The sequence below is a fragment of the Gadus morhua genome, chromosome 7 (genome assembly GCF_902167405.1).
Source record: "Gadus morhua chromosome 7, gadMor3.0, whole genome shotgun sequence".
Classification (NCBI taxonomy): domain Eukaryota; kingdom Metazoa; phylum Chordata; class Actinopteri; order Gadiformes; family Gadidae; genus Gadus; species Gadus morhua.
Window position 1 is genome coordinate 8,911,072 of NC_044054.1, and position 15,264 is coordinate 8,926,335.

The window sequence follows — 15,264 nt, forward strand, 5'->3', positions numbered from 1 at the left end:
ACAGCCCCCCAAAAAAAGCCTCTAAAAATTGGAAGATTTGTCAACGAGAATTATTTTCCGCGATGAAAAAAGAGCGGGTAGGTCGGCCATCTAGCACCTCACCCAGATGATCCAGGAGTCCACGGTGCCGAACATGGCGCGCTTGGAGACGACCGCGCGGTGAACCTCCTCCACGTTGTCCATCAGCCACTTCAGCTTCACCGCGCTGAAGTAGGTGCTAATCGGCAGGCCCGTCTTGTGCTGACGTTAGCATATTGACATATCAGCATATTAGCATGTAATCGAATTAGCATATTGACATGTTAGCATATTGATATGTTAGCATATTGATATGTTAGCATATTGATATGTTAGCATATTAGCAAATTAGCATTTTATCATATAAGCATACGCATATTATCATATTAATATATTATATTTGAAAATTGGCATATTAGTACATTAGCATGACACCGGAAGAAGAGAACGTAAACATACAAGGACATAAACACAATACGCACAAATAAGTTATTTGGGAGGAACTACCTGACCGATGAATGGATGGCTGGCTGGCTGACTAACTGACTGGCTAACTAACTCACTGAATGACTGGCTCAATAACTTACTTGTCTGGCTGACTGACTGACTGACCCTCAGGTGGTTCTGATTTCATCCTGACTGACTGACTGACCCTCAGTTGGTTCTGGTTGCATCCTGACTGACTGACTGACTTTCAGGTGGTTCTTGCTGCGTCCTGGTGTCTGACTGACTGACTGACTGACTGGCGTACTGACCTTTAGGTAGTTCTTGTTGCGTCCCGGTGTCTGACTGACTGACTGACTGACTGACCTTTATGTGGTTCTTGTTGCGTCCTGGTGTATGACTGACTGACTGACTGCCGGACTGACTGACCTTTAGGTGGTTCTTGTTGCGTCCTGGTGTCTGACTGACTGACTGACTGCCGGACAGACTGACCTTTAAGTGGTTCTTGTTGCGTCCTGGTGTCTTGCTGATCAGCCGCTCCACCGTGGACTGGGTCCTCAGGTCCAACCAGACTGTAGCGCATGAGGCAAAGGAGAGCGCCCTTTATAGCATGTACCACAAGATGTACGCCAACACACACTAGGTTGAGTATTATTTCAGTGTGAATGATTTGAGCGATACTTATGTGATCTTGACCACTGATTAATCAACCCAGCCTGGTAATCATATCAACTCTCTCAAGCTAATTAAGAAATAAGCACAATTTTGTTTTTATCGCAGTGTTAAATTTGATCTTTAACTCTTCACTGCACTTTTAAAACGGTCGTGTTAGTTGGACAACCATGCTGGGTTTTGGATAATTTTGGCAATTGATTATATTAATACGTGTACAGGGTTTCCCGCAGGAAATGTGTGAGTTAAGGGGGTCGGGTTTGCCGTCAGACCAGGGGTGTGGAAGTGGGGGGGGGGGGACAACATTGTCAAACTAACAACTGAAACAAGAACAGTCAAAGAATTTGGGCTGTGATTGGTTTGCTCACCTAAACCCGACACAGAACCAAAGCATTTAGCCTGAAGACCGCCATGTTAGGCTATCACACAGGCTAACCCTGTAACAGCCGGCGGGGGTGAACTTTACCGATGGCGTTGTATAGGGGCTCCCCGGTCTCTTTGTCCCAGACGATGGTGGTCTCTCGCTGATTCGTCACTCCGATAGCTGGCAAATTAATCAAACAAATACTGTTAACGTTAGAAGAATGTACGTCAAGAGTTCGAAGTGGTTGTAATTCCAGGGGCTTTCATTTCTACAATGTCCACGATTTCTACACCACATCTCGACTGAACTCCTAATCTATGGCTTTGGATAACCGCACCGAACGACAAAGTCTTAAGTGACGTGAACAATCGACAGAAAAACATCAGGTGACTTTATGTGTAAATAGTACACATTTCGGAGGGACTACGATTCATGGTTAGTTAAATCTCATCATGCAGTTGGATTTTGTTATCAATTCAAAACACAACACACACACAACAGAGGAGTAGGTGGGCAGGTATCACTGGGAACCTTAGTGGGAACGTCAACTAAAAAAACTATACAATTTAAAAAAAGACCTAAATACTTATTATTTTTTACACATTATCACAACAGGTTTAACGGTTTAAACTGGGTTGGTTAAAATGAAAAACTAACAATGGTTTAATCTAAAAAACAATTAATAAGGAAAAAAACTTTTTATTTTTTTAACACAGCAGGTTTAATGGAGGAGATTTGGGGGGGGGGGGTTCTACAACTGAAAAAGACAAATTACTTAATTTTTTTCCAGGTTATTGTTTCAGGTCTACTGGTTTAAACTATTATTTTTCTTTCGTCACCTTTGATGTTTGAGATGTCGATGTTGAGCTGGGTGAGCTTCTCGCACGTGCGGTCCATGCACTCGTACACCGACTGCAGGATCTCCTTCGGGTCCTCCTCCACCCATCTGACGATACACAAACAAGAAGCACAAAAACACACTCAATAAACCAGGAAGTAAGAATAACCAGGAATGAGGATCTTGCCTGAATTTCTCTCACACCGCCTTTTACCAACAATGAAAACCCGCTGTGGGTACTTGTGCTGGTTCAGTGTTGGTTCTGCACGCCAACTTCCCAAGAACCAGCTTGATTTCACACAGACTTTAGGGCTAGAGTAGAGCCACGTCAGTGCCTCAGAGCATACGACCCTGTTGTCCTAGCAACGCAACAGGAACTTAAAATGAACACTAAAATGAATGTGTTCAAATGACGCTAACCCAGTACTAACGGTCACTGGTTCTGGCTCTGGACCAGCGTAGCGATGGTGCTGAGTTGGAACCTGTTTGTCCGGCCTGGAGCCAGGATTATTCATGTGGAAAAGCAAAGAACCGGTTTGGGATTGGCACTGGCTCTGAACCAGCACTGGAACTGCGTTAGTGGAAAGGGCTATTACAGAACCACTAGCAGGAGAGTGGGATTATTACCCAATACAATACATTTTTAGGCATCCGTTTATATTCTGTAATGCATGCAATATTACAACAATAGTATAATAATATATTCTCAAACACTCAGTATGTAAAGAACGAAATTCAATATGCAAAACACTTTGACTGTTGGTGCCTTACTCACAATATAATGTATATTTATTATATATATTATATATTTGAACCCATTTAAATCCTGAAGTATCAAATCATGAGTTCAGCCAAAACTGGTGCACCATTCCAAATGACTTGAAAGTAACCCGGCCCTTAGGCTGAGATCAGACTTAACCTCAAAAAACAGCAGACAATAGTATTCCAGCTCACGGTAGAACTTTATTGATTAAGGCCCCGTCGACATGACACGTTAGGTTTTAAAAAGGGCCGTGATGTTACACCCCCAGGTGTGAGTGTGATTAGCCAATACTAGCCGTTTGAAAATCTGCCTTTATCTGCGGTTTAGTGACCTCACACGTTGGGGTGTCCACCTAGATGTGCACTGGATAGATCAGTCTACTAGCCTACCTCGTTTCAGATCCATAATATCTTCTGGAGGCGCACACAGCTTTTGGCCGTAATAATATATATGATATGATGTAGCTATATGATATTATTAAAGACATAGAGCTCCAGGACTCCCGAATATTTACAGAACACGGCTAAAGGCTGTGTGCGCCTCGCCATTGCGATACATCCACTGTAAACAGAGCGCATGGTACCGTGGCCGTAAGCAGCTCAGGGCCACAACACCACCCTCCTCCTTGACCCGCTTCTCTCCTCCTCATTTGCATTAAAGCTACAGACACCGAAACGGCGCGTTTGGGGAAAGCTCAATGTGCGACTGGCTCGTAGTAGCTGTAATTCTGCACCACGGCTGAATTTCGGGAACGTCTTCGAGTACTGTGTTAGGGGCCTACTAATACCTACATTAAAGCATCCGTGAAGTAGCGTGCCATGGGACCTTTAACTAAAGGAAACAGGTGAAAGGAAACACGCGATTTCAGAGTCAAACGATTACAAAACTGTGAAAATTCAAAGTTCTCAGGGACAAAGTGTTTTTTGGGAGACACATGCTGAATAAATACTTCATGTTCGCAAACACAATAATAATCATTTGAATTATAGTGATTTCAATATTGACCAAAATAATCGTGATTATGATTTTTTCCATAATCGAGCAGCGCTAGGTAGTAGTTTCTAATAGTTGATTTAATAAAAGGGGAAGGAATTAAACAAGTGTATACTTCTTCCCACTCCTTTTCAAATGCGTTTAGAAAAAAGGTGTCCCACTTCTCAGCCTCCCTGGTAAAGTCTACTCCAAGGTGCTGGAAAGGAGGGTTCGGCCGATCGTCGAACCTCAGATTGAAGAGGAACAATGCGGTTTTTCGCCCCGGACGTGGAACTACGGACCAGCTCTTTACTCTCGCAAGGATCCTGGAGGGGGCCTGGGAGTATGCCCATCCGGTCTACATGTGTTTTGTGGATCTGGAGAAGGCGTATGACCGGGTCCCCCGGGAGAAACTGTGGGAGGTGCTGCGGGAGCATGGGGTAAGGGGGTCTCTCCTCAGGGCCATCCAATCTCTGTTCTCCCAAAGCGAGAGCTGTGTTCGCGTCCTCGGCAGCCAGTCAGTGTCGTTCTCAGTGGGTGCTGGTCTCCGCCAGGGCTGCGCCTTGTCACCAATCCTGTTTGTGATATACATGGACAGGATATCGAGGCGTAGTCGTGGTGGGGAGGGGTTGCAGTTCGGTGGTCTGAGGATCTCGTCGCTGCTTTTTGCAGATAATGAGGTCCTCATTGGATCATCGGCCTGTGACCTTCAGCACTCACTGGATCGGCTGGCGGCCGAGTGTGAAGCGGCTGGGATGAGGATCAGCACCGCTAAATCTGAGGCCATGACTCTTAGCAGGAAACCGGTGGATTGCTTACTCTGGGTAGGAAATTAGTCCATAGCCCAAGTGAAGGAGTTCAAGTACCTCGGGGTCTTGTTTGCGAGTGAGGGTATGATGGAGCGTGAGATTGGCCGGAGAATCGGAGCAGCGGGGGCGGTATTGCGTTCGCTTTACCGCACCGTTGTTACGAAAAGAGAGCTGAGCCGCAAGGCGAAGCTCTCGATCTACCTATGGTCATGAGGGTTGGGTGATGACCGAAAGGACGAGATTGCGGGTACAAGCGGACGAGATGAGTTTTCTCAGAAGGGTGGCTGGCGTCTCCCTTAAGGATAGGGTGAGAAGCTCAGCCATCCGTGAGGAACTCGGATTAGAGCCGCTGCTCCTTTACTTAGAAAGGAGTCAGCTGAGGTGGTCCGGGCATCTGGTAAGGATGCCCACTGGGCGCCTCCCTTGGGAGGTGTTTCAGGCACGTCCAGTGGGGAGGAGACCTCGGGGAAGACCCAGGACTAGGTGGAGAGATTATATCTCAACACTGGCCTGGGAACGCCTCGGGATCCCCCCGTCAGAGCTGGTCAATGTGGCCCGGGAAAGGGAAGTCTGGGACCCCCTGCTTGAGCTGCTCCCCCCGCGACCCGACCCCGGATAAGCGGATGAAGATGAGATGAAAAAAATATCCTTGTTTTTGTTTCCACCAATAGATGACATGTATTTCTTGCATATTTGAAATTACAATCAATCAATATCCGCTTTAATCAAGTGTTTTGAGAGGTCTTCATCGCTCACCCTTCCTTGGGAAAGCTCTGCTTGATTTCCACCTGATGGTGACTCAATAGCTCCGCCGTTTTCGAGTTAAACACCTAAAGGAAAATAAATTGCATACAATGTAAGTATACGGTCATGACAAGATTTATGCAATATACACTACCGTTCAAAAGTTTGAGCTCACGAGAACATTTGTTTTCCATGAAAACTCACTTTTATTCGACAGTTTTCAGCTATGCTAACATTATCGCACAAGGGTTTTCTATTCATGAATTAGCCTTTTAACACGATCAAACAATGTACCTTTAGAACACAGGGGTGATGGAGGCTAGAAATTGCTAGAATCTGCTAGTTCCAGCTAGAATAGTCATTTACCACTTTAACAATGTCTAAACTGTATTGATTTGATTGATTTGACAAATCAATTGATCTGATTCAATTAATGTTATGTTTGTTGAAAAAGAAAGTGTTCTTCTTTATACATTTTTTTTGACATTTCTAAGTGACACTAAACTTTTGACGCTATTGTACATAACTAGAGTGTGCGTGTGGATGACAGCTGGTTAAAACAGCCTCACCTGGTCTGAGTTAGCCTGGCTTACACCAGACCTCATCTCAATCTACATTGAGATGAGGTCCGGTGTTTCCCGCAGACCAGGTAGCAGTGTGTGTGTGTGTGTGTGTGTGTGTGTGTGTGTGTGTGTGTGTGTGTGTGTGTGTGTGTGTGTGTGTGTGTGTGTGTGTGTGCACTGTGGCGGGGGGGGGGGGGGGGGGTTCATTTAAAAAAATCATGTGAGGACTTTTTTCAAAGTTTGTATGCGTGTGGGAGCACCAGAGACCCAATATATCCCCCATAATATGTCCCCTTTAATAAATAATGTTTTAACATTGCCTTAACTCACCGCAAAACCACACCCATCTCACCCTAACATAAAATGCTGCTATAATACATTCAGGGCATTTAGCAGAGGGTTTTATCCATAGCGACTCAGAGTAGTTACCATACACCGACACATTCACACACGGACAGCGGAGTCGACCACGCAGGGCGACAGCCAGCTCGTCAGGAGCAGTGGGGGCGAGGTGCCTTGCTCAGGGACACCTCGACACCCGGCTTAGGAGGAGCCGGTGATCAAAATTGCAACCGTCCAGTTACAAGTCTATCAGCTACACCTCCTGAGCTAAGGCAACCCAACGTTAAAAAGGTGCATGGCGCCCCCTACCGTCCAAAAGTGCGCAACAACATTACTTTATAAACAACACTGGCCATTACACCTGTAATGGTTTGTCCCGTCTCTCACAGACCAGTCCTCCATCATCTAGCGTTAGAGGGCTAAAAAAAATCCCGAAAATATAGATAATAGCCCTAATAAAATATATGAATCAGAAGAAATGTTGGTTGTGCTTGAGCAGTGAGCACCGGCCTAAACATAATCTAAAAACAGCAATGCTACAGAGGAAACAGCTCTATGACACCTCTACACAGAGCTAGGCTTACGACAACGCATCCAGTCGGGTCAATCCAATTAACCAACTTGATGCGGTTTAAGATCTTGCACATCCGTCAACGTTAAATGAATGGAATTAATTGAATCAACTGACAGCCACCCTCCGCTGTGTACCTCTATTTGGCAGTGTAAACACACAAACAACAAACATCACAACAACAAACATCATCTCACCAGGAACCGGGTGGAGCTCGTGCCCTGGTCGATTGCAGCCACGAGCGGGCCCAGCATTATCCTGTTTGAGCTCGCAGCCATGGTACCGTTCATGTGAGCCCCTCGCGCTCAGCCGGTTGGCACAGAGAGAGGATGACGCACACGCACAGACACGCGCGCGCACACACACACACACACACACACACACACACACACACCGGGCAGTAGGCTTCAATGTCGGCTCCGGACGGGAGGTCAGTCGCGCTCCTTCACGCGTCACACGGGTTCTTCTTCTCGTCCCGTCGTGATGACGTAGGAGAGGAGATTAGTGTGTTTTTAGATTTTGCTTTAATTAATAAGAAATGCGATATATGTTGTAATAATGTCCATAAGTATTTTGCAGGTTTTGAGTAGAGACCCTAGATTTATATTAAAACTCGTATTAAATAGTTATTCATTATATATAATTAATTTCCTTTTAGTTCCTTTAAGCCGTTTCAACATCTATTTTTTTGTATAACTGGTCAAACATTTTGTTGTTAGATGATTCGTATCTGTAACACATAATATAATAGATATAATAATGTCAAAACGTGTGTTCCCATACCGGGAGTCGAACCCGGGCCGCCTGGGTGAAAACCAGGAATCCTAACCGCTAGACCATATGGGAAGATGTCATAATCAGACGAGTACAATGATAATAATCATAAATGTATCCTAATAGGGGTGAATGCGTCAACTCTACAACAATCAAATGTCTTTTTCTATAAAAACCACGTTGTTGCGAGATCTTCAAAGGGTTCACCCAGCCGTATCGGCGAAATATCAACTTTAAATGGCCCGCTCGTTGTCGCCTCATCAGACAGCGACAGTGTAGTCACACAGCACAACAATGATTCTGAACTTAATTTGTAAATTGTTAGGTAACTTAATTAAATGTTATTAAATATAATGTTATATTATTTTATTAATAACTTGACGTTAACGACTCGCTAGTTGCGTCGTTGGAGAGCGACGGTGTTGTCACACGGCTCGTGGTCACGTCATCGGAGAGCGCCAGTGTTGTCACAAATTTACTGCACGGCGGACTCCTAAAGAAGGGCTTCAGGCTGCTTGGATTTCTTCCCACTGTTTACTGATAAAATGTAAGTTCATAAAAAATGTAAACCAGTTGAATACCTCGCTCCACATTTTAGAAAGCTTGTCCGATTGTTTTGTGTCAATAAAGCGTAATAACTCATCCAGGACAGCATTAGCTCCTGTCTGCTAATGATCATCGTTTTTAATTTAATATAATTTGATTTCCAGGGCTGATTATTGGAAATCGCAACCGAGGAAGTTCTGTCAATATTGCAAGTGTTGGATCGCAGATAACAAGCCCGTGAGTAGGAACGCGATGTCTTAAAGATCTTGAACTATGACAATGTCTGCCTTTTTATAAATCAGGGACTATAATAATAATAATTAAAAATCCCGTTTTTGTTCGAAGAGTGTTGAATTCCACGAAAGAGGGAAGAACCACAAGGAGAATGTGTCGCTCAAGATTGCTGAGGTATGACAAGAATTTCAGATTATTAATATAGACTGTCACTCACTCACACAACTGATCAACACACACACAACTGATCATCAACACACACACACACACACACACACACACACACACACATGAAGGTATGAACAGACACATCCGATCATCAACACCCACACACACCCGAGATGACGGTATGCACACACACACTAGATTGTCGTTATTTCATATTCTTGTTATATTTTTGAATCATTTAACTGTTCCCTTCTTTTCTCCAACGGTCAGATTAAGAAAAAGAGCCAGGACAAGGCCAAGCAGGACGAGCGCATGTCCAAGGAGTTCGCCACCATGGAGGAGGCGGCCATGAAGGCGTACAAGGAGGACCTGAAGAGGATGCAGCTGGAGGCGGGAGGTATGTGTGTGTGTGTCTGTGTCTGTGTGTGTTGGATAACATAACGAAATGTAAACATAGAAGAATATGAAATAACTCCAAACTAGGGTTTGTATGTGTGTGTTCATACCTTCACCTCGTGTGTGTGGATAACATATTATAACATATAGATGGGTAAATGTTGTAGCAGATATACAAGACTAGTATCTAGTGTGTGTGTGTGTGTTCATACCTTCATTGCGTGTGTGTGTTCGTACCTTCATCAAGTGTGTTTCCTTTCATACCTTCATCGCATGTGTGTACATGCCTTCAGTGTGTGTGTGCGTGGTGTATCAGATCAGGTGACATCCCAGCCCCCCCTCCGCTAAACCCCTTCCTCTTTCTAGAACCTGTTACCGAAGACGAACCAGAAGTCCCGCCTCCCAAGCCCCAGCAGCCACCCCCCAAACAGGAAAAGCCCCCAAAGAAGGCGTCCAAAGGGAAAGCAGGGAAAGCAGGGAAAGCTGTAAAATCCGGAAAAGCCAACCTCTGGCTGGAAGGGAAGTCGGAAGACGGACATGTGTACTACTACCACTCGGAAACCGGAGGTGAGTCGATTTCATTGAGGGGACCAGAAGGTCGCTAGTTCGATCCCCGGCTCCTCCTAGCTGAGTGTCGAGGTGTCCCTGAGCGAGACGCCTGACCCTCACTGCTCCTGACGAGCTGGCTGTCGCCCTGCGTGGTTGATTCACCGTCGGTATGTGAAAGTGTGAAAGAACGGATGAATGGGTGTCATTGTAAAGCACTTTGAGTGGCCCCAGGTTAGAAAAACGCAGTATAAATGCAGTCAACACAACTCAGTGGGACTCTTCTAACAAATCGAACAAATAAAATACCATACAAACCATGAGTTTCATTATATGTGATCTTTTTTTTTCTTTTTTTGTTATTTACCCTTTCAGAATCCTCATGGGAAAGGCCTGAAGGCTTCCAGGAACCCAAGAAATCACAGCGGGGGCAGCATGAGGTACCAGATATGACATTTACATTACATTTACATATCCAAAGCCAAGTGCCAACCACTAACAATCACTAGGTTAACCCATTCCCTGTAGACAACAAAGCACACACACACACACACACACACACACACACACACACACACACACACACACACACACACACACACACACACACACACACACACACACACACACACACACACACACACACAAACACAAACACACACAATCCCTCCTCTAGCCTGTGGACCAGCTTGTATCACATCTTTCTGGTAAGATTCTGACCGATTTTTCGGTTGGCCAATTTTATCGGCCAATATTGGCCTATCGGCCTATTGGCTTATATGTATTCCGATAGGAAAAACTCAGGACTCCCTTGTTCAGACTTCCCCTGGGCTCTGCATAGCCTCCACCTGTACCCCCCCACCGCCCTTTCTCCTCCCTTTCACTCCTAAAAACAACCCCCTCATACGCGCTTAATGTATGTTTGTACCTCCTGGCACTTAATGTATGCCAGGCCTCAACATTAACGGTTGCCCGCTTTGGAAATTCATCTGCATGCTATTAAATCGAGCATCTGTGTACCCCAGTTTGAGAACCAATGACCGAATATGGCCTTATGGGATGGGGTTTGACGTTTTGGCTGGGAAATGTGTTTTCTCTCCTAGGGATCGTCTGCGGGTGCTTGGATGGAAGCGTTGAGCCCTGAGGGATACTCGTATTACTTTAACTCGGAGACCGGAGGTGAGGTCCTGTCCAGAGAACGACCCCTGACCTTACATTCACACTACCTCGGTCCGTTGACGGATCTCATTGCATGGAGCGCTCTCCAAATGCATTGTTGGTCTGTCCGTTCTCTCGGCTCCGTGGCCTGTGTCAAAAAGTTGAGAAATGTTCAACTTTTCAGGCAGTGATGAATCCGTGGGCCAATCAGATCGAGGTTATACAGATACATTCGACTAATGGATCCATTTTGCAATAACAAGCAGAAAGAAGCAGGACAAATCCGGCTGTGATATTTTTTAAAGAAATGTGGAATCGATAGGACTGTTATTAGTCACCGATCTTTTGTATTTATATCCACAAATCGGCTTTGTTGGCGGGAAGCGACCTGATTGGCTGCACGCTGCAGCCAATCAAACGGACGCATGTAGCGTGACCGTAACATAACACTCGTCCACGCAAACGGTCATCTCTGCTATGTTTGGAACGACCCCATCACAAGATTTAAAGGGGCGATATCATGCTTTTTTTAGGGTTAATAATTGCATTTGGGGGTATTACTGGAATAGGATTACCGTACATGCCTGTATGTTAGAAATACCACTTATTATCCTCACACTGTTATTTTCTGCAAAACCAATTTCAGCGTAGGGAGAGAGAGAGAGAATTTAACAGTCTCAAGAAAAGGGAAAAGACATGATATCACCCCTTTAACCGAGCGGTACGAACTATTCATTATCGTGCTCTCATTCTCCATCGGTTGTGGACCCCCAGAGTCGAGCTGGGAGCGACCGGCACACCTCCCCCCTCCAGAGGAGCCTTCAGCCCCCGGCACGGAGCCCACCCCCGAGAGGGAGGAGCCCCCCCACGGGGCCCCGGACCCCACGCCAGCAGGGGCCCCTGAAGCGACCGACCCGCCCGCTGAAGACCCCCAGGTCAGCTGCGAGGTGAGGGAGCGTTGGAGTGGTGGGACACACACATGCACCCCGCACGCACACACGTGTAGAAACACAAACACACACGCACACACGTATATAGACGCATACGTATATAAACCCACACGCACACACGTATATAAACACACACGCACACACGCGTATATGAAAGCACAGGCACGTATATAAACACATAAGCGCCTATGTAAACGCACACGAACACACGTATGTAAACACACACTTATATACACTCACACACACACACACACACACACACACACACACACACACACACACACACACACACACACACACATATATATATATATATATATATATATATATATATATATATATATATATATATATATATATATATATATATATATATAAACACACACACATTCACATGAACACTACACAGACATAAAACACACAAAAGACTAACAGACACAATAGGGATGGGCAACGATCGTCGAACAGTCGCAAATCTATATATATATTGTTTCTTTCGTATCACTCCGCAAGTAGTCTGGTAACTTATCAACCCCAGCGTCCTCGGTTGCTAAGCGACGTCAACGTCTTTGGCGGACTATTTCTCTGCTACAAATGCTGGTAACAAATACATTGTAAAAAGACACACCGCATGAAGTTTGGCCATAGTTTCCATATGCTAAAGACGTGTCGAGTTCACCGTCATGCAGGCTGTGTTCCGTAAAATGTATAGCGATCTGTTTTCGGCGCATGTAGGCCTATCTGCCTAAGCCCACGTTGAAATAATTTGGATGTTGAATGTTGATGGCGCAGTTGTTGAGATAAACAGATGATTTCATACAAATCATGGAAGCCTCTCCCTGTGTCATTGTGTGTGCGTGTAACTATCCGAGGTGCGTGCGTGCGTGGGGGGTTCTTGATTGACCGATTTTCGAATACTTGCGAATATCGAATAGTATTTTTGCCAGAAATGCAATCCTGTCATGTCAATATGTTTTCCTCTGTGTGTCTGTCAGGCATCTCACAAAAGGAAGGTGGAGCCTCTGAGCGACGAGGCCGAGGGTGAAGCAGAGAGCAGGGGAGGTGGGGAGGGAGGAGTGGAGAAGAAGAAGAAGAAGGAGGAGGAGGACAAGGCCACGATGGCGACCCCTCCACCCGAAGAGACCCAGGAGGAGAAGGAGAAGAGGGAGGCAGCGTCGGAGAAGGAGAAGAACCTAAAGGAGAAGCCAGCCAAGAGGCCTAGGAGGACCACGCCCTACGGGACCTGGGAGCAGATCCAGCCGGAGGAGGATCCCTAGTAAGTAGAGCTGGGCGAGTAATCCATTTTCCTTTTTTTTTTTTTTAAATAGAAGAAAATCGACTATTTAAAAAATATATTTTTATTTTTAAAGATTAAAATGACAACATGACAGCATGCGCTGAAAAAAGTGAGTGTTTAGCGTTTCACTAAAGTCTGTGGCAACCAGATTTTGCTTTTGTTAATCATTGTTATTATTCAAATAAAATCCAAACTTAAAAAATATATATTTTTAATTTATAGAAAAATAATCAATTCAAATCGATAATTGGGTTTGGTTTTAAAAAATCTGAGATCTTGTTTTTAGGCAAAATCGCCCAGCCCTACCAGTAAGACCCCCTAACCCCCGTCAAACACCTCACCCCACGGACCGTCTCCTACCCAGTGGGACGCCTAAAATAAACACTGGTTGGGTCTAGACTCTAGATAATAAACTTTAGATAATGTCGTACGTCCTGGCACTAAAAAAAACCCACAATGCTACAGTTCTTAGCATTGTGTAGCATCTTCTCCTAGCTATCTCTGTTGTACACGGGGAATGGGCTAACCTAGTGATTGTTGGTGCTTGGCACTTGGTTCTACGAACATCCTTACTGTACCGACAGCGATATATTGTTGTTTCTCTTCCTAAAGACAAATTAACTTATTGTAAGTCTTCGGAAGTTATCTAACCAAAGAAGAGTAACTGAAAAACTAAGTTAACCCTAACTAGGACATATATTGTTATGTATCGTATAGGCGATATTATCGGTATCGCGGGGCATGTATCGTGTATCGTATAGTGAGGTACCCTGTGATTCCCACCCCTAACTAGTACCGCAGTAAAAGGTCCCATTTTTTAACCACCAGGCGTGAGTCTGATGGTGTGAGCCGTTACAAGCAGTTCTGAAAACCGGCCTCTGCTGACATCACTGGTGTCAGCTGGTAGACTGATCTACCCAGCATACAGCTAGGGGGACACGCTCACCTGTGATATCAGACAGGGCAGGTTTTCCAAAACGGCTTGTAACGGCTAATCACACCCACTCACCTGGTGGTAAAATATGTCATCTTTAAATCCCCAATGCTGACCTGTGTTCCCCCCCCCAGCGCCAACGTGGACCTCCAGCTGCCCCAGGTGGAGGAGTTTGACGAGGGCCCCGAGCTGTCGCTGCCCCCGGAGCCCAAGCCAAAGTTCAGGGAGCGGACCATCACCTCGCTGGGGGGGGACCAGAGCGGGCCGGCCGCTTTCAGGAAAAGCAAGACGCACAACGGGAAAGCCCGGAGCCTCCGACAGAGGGGGGAGGACGACTAGGCCGGTTCCGGGAGGGCCGGTTTCCGACGGAGACGCTTCTTTTGATCTCGGAACAGGACCAAACTTTTTTTTTTCTTGTTCGTGAGACGATTCGAAGGAGGAAGGAAAACTAATATTAACGCTTTTCACGATTACATTTTGACGTACAGTTCGGGACATAAGCGTTTTTTCCGAAGTTCTAATGGGCTGATAAGATGAATCGAAAGAAAGAAAAACTTATATTAAAGCTTTTCAACATCCGATACATTTTGATGTACAGTTCGGGACATTAGCGTTTTTTCCGAGGTTTGTGAGATGAGATGAATCAAAAGAGAATAAAACGGAATATTAAAGATTCTCACCATCCGATATACTTTTGACTTAACGCTAAAAAATCTATATATAGATTTATAGAATAGTGAAAAGTGGTTCCAACCCACCATCTCAAACCATTGACTGATCGGAATGCAATGGTTCTATCACTGTAAATATCTTTCTACTTTTTCCTTCAGATTTGTATTTTTTTTAAATGGCTAAATGATGTCGATGCTTGGGTCATCAAAATTAATGTGTCGAAGTGTTTGCTACGGAGCACAAAGAAATAGCTATTCTTTGTTTTTATAACCGGATGTAAAGAGAATAAATGAAAGATCGATGTGGACTCGTGCTTGTTTTCTGTGTACGTGATGTTATTCCACACGTTTTGAAATGGCTTAACGGGGTGATGTAATACCACCAGGTGTGAGCGATTAGCCGTTGCAAGCCATTTTGGAAATCTGCCTTTTCCTGTTTTAGTGACATCACAAGTGGGCGTGTCCACCAAGATGTATGACGAATCGATGA

General features: G+C 45.1%; 2 protein-coding genes and 1 non-coding gene across 4 annotated transcripts in view; 1 reads left to right on the forward strand and 2 right to left on the reverse strand.

Moving 5' to 3' along the window:
- The window catches only part of LOC115546845 (glycerol kinase), a 37,939-nt gene extending 30,371 nt beyond the window's left edge, over window positions 1–7,568 (reverse strand). For both annotated transcript variants that reach the window (XM_030360615.1, XM_030360614.1), the window contains exons 1-6: window positions 7,298–7,568; window positions 5,637–5,710; window positions 2,338–2,444; window positions 1,601–1,678; window positions 955–1,034; window positions 103–240 (exon numbers count right to left, since the gene is read on the reverse strand). In XM_030360615.1, coding sequence (XP_030216475.1) covers window positions 103–240; window positions 955–1,034; window positions 1,601–1,678; window positions 2,338–2,444; window positions 5,637–5,710; window positions 7,298–7,390 — 570 coding nt within the window. In that variant the 5' untranslated portion in view covers window positions 7,391–7,568. The remainder of the gene's footprint in view (window positions 1–102; window positions 241–954; window positions 1,035–1,600; window positions 1,679–2,337; window positions 2,445–5,636; window positions 5,711–7,297) is intronic.
- Window positions 7,569–7,874: 306 nt separating this feature from the next.
- On the reverse strand, window positions 7,875–7,946 carry trnae-uuc (transfer RNA glutamic acid (anticodon UUC)). Its single transcript has one exon. It is a non-coding gene; the product is annotated as a tRNA-Glu (tRNA).
- Window positions 7,947–8,299: 353 nt separating this feature from the next.
- Window positions 8,300–15,082, forward strand: wbp4 (WW domain binding protein 4). The gene is made up of 10 exons (XM_030360620.1): window positions 8,300–8,421; window positions 8,585–8,657; window positions 8,766–8,828; window positions 9,093–9,219; window positions 9,585–9,785; window positions 10,140–10,204; window positions 10,868–10,943; window positions 11,697–11,869; window positions 12,868–13,148; window positions 14,238–15,082. Coding segments are annotated over exons 1-10 (1,266 nt in total). The 5' UTR covers window positions 8,300–8,419; the 3' UTR covers window positions 14,443–15,082.
- Window positions 15,083–15,264: the final 182 nt, after the last annotated feature.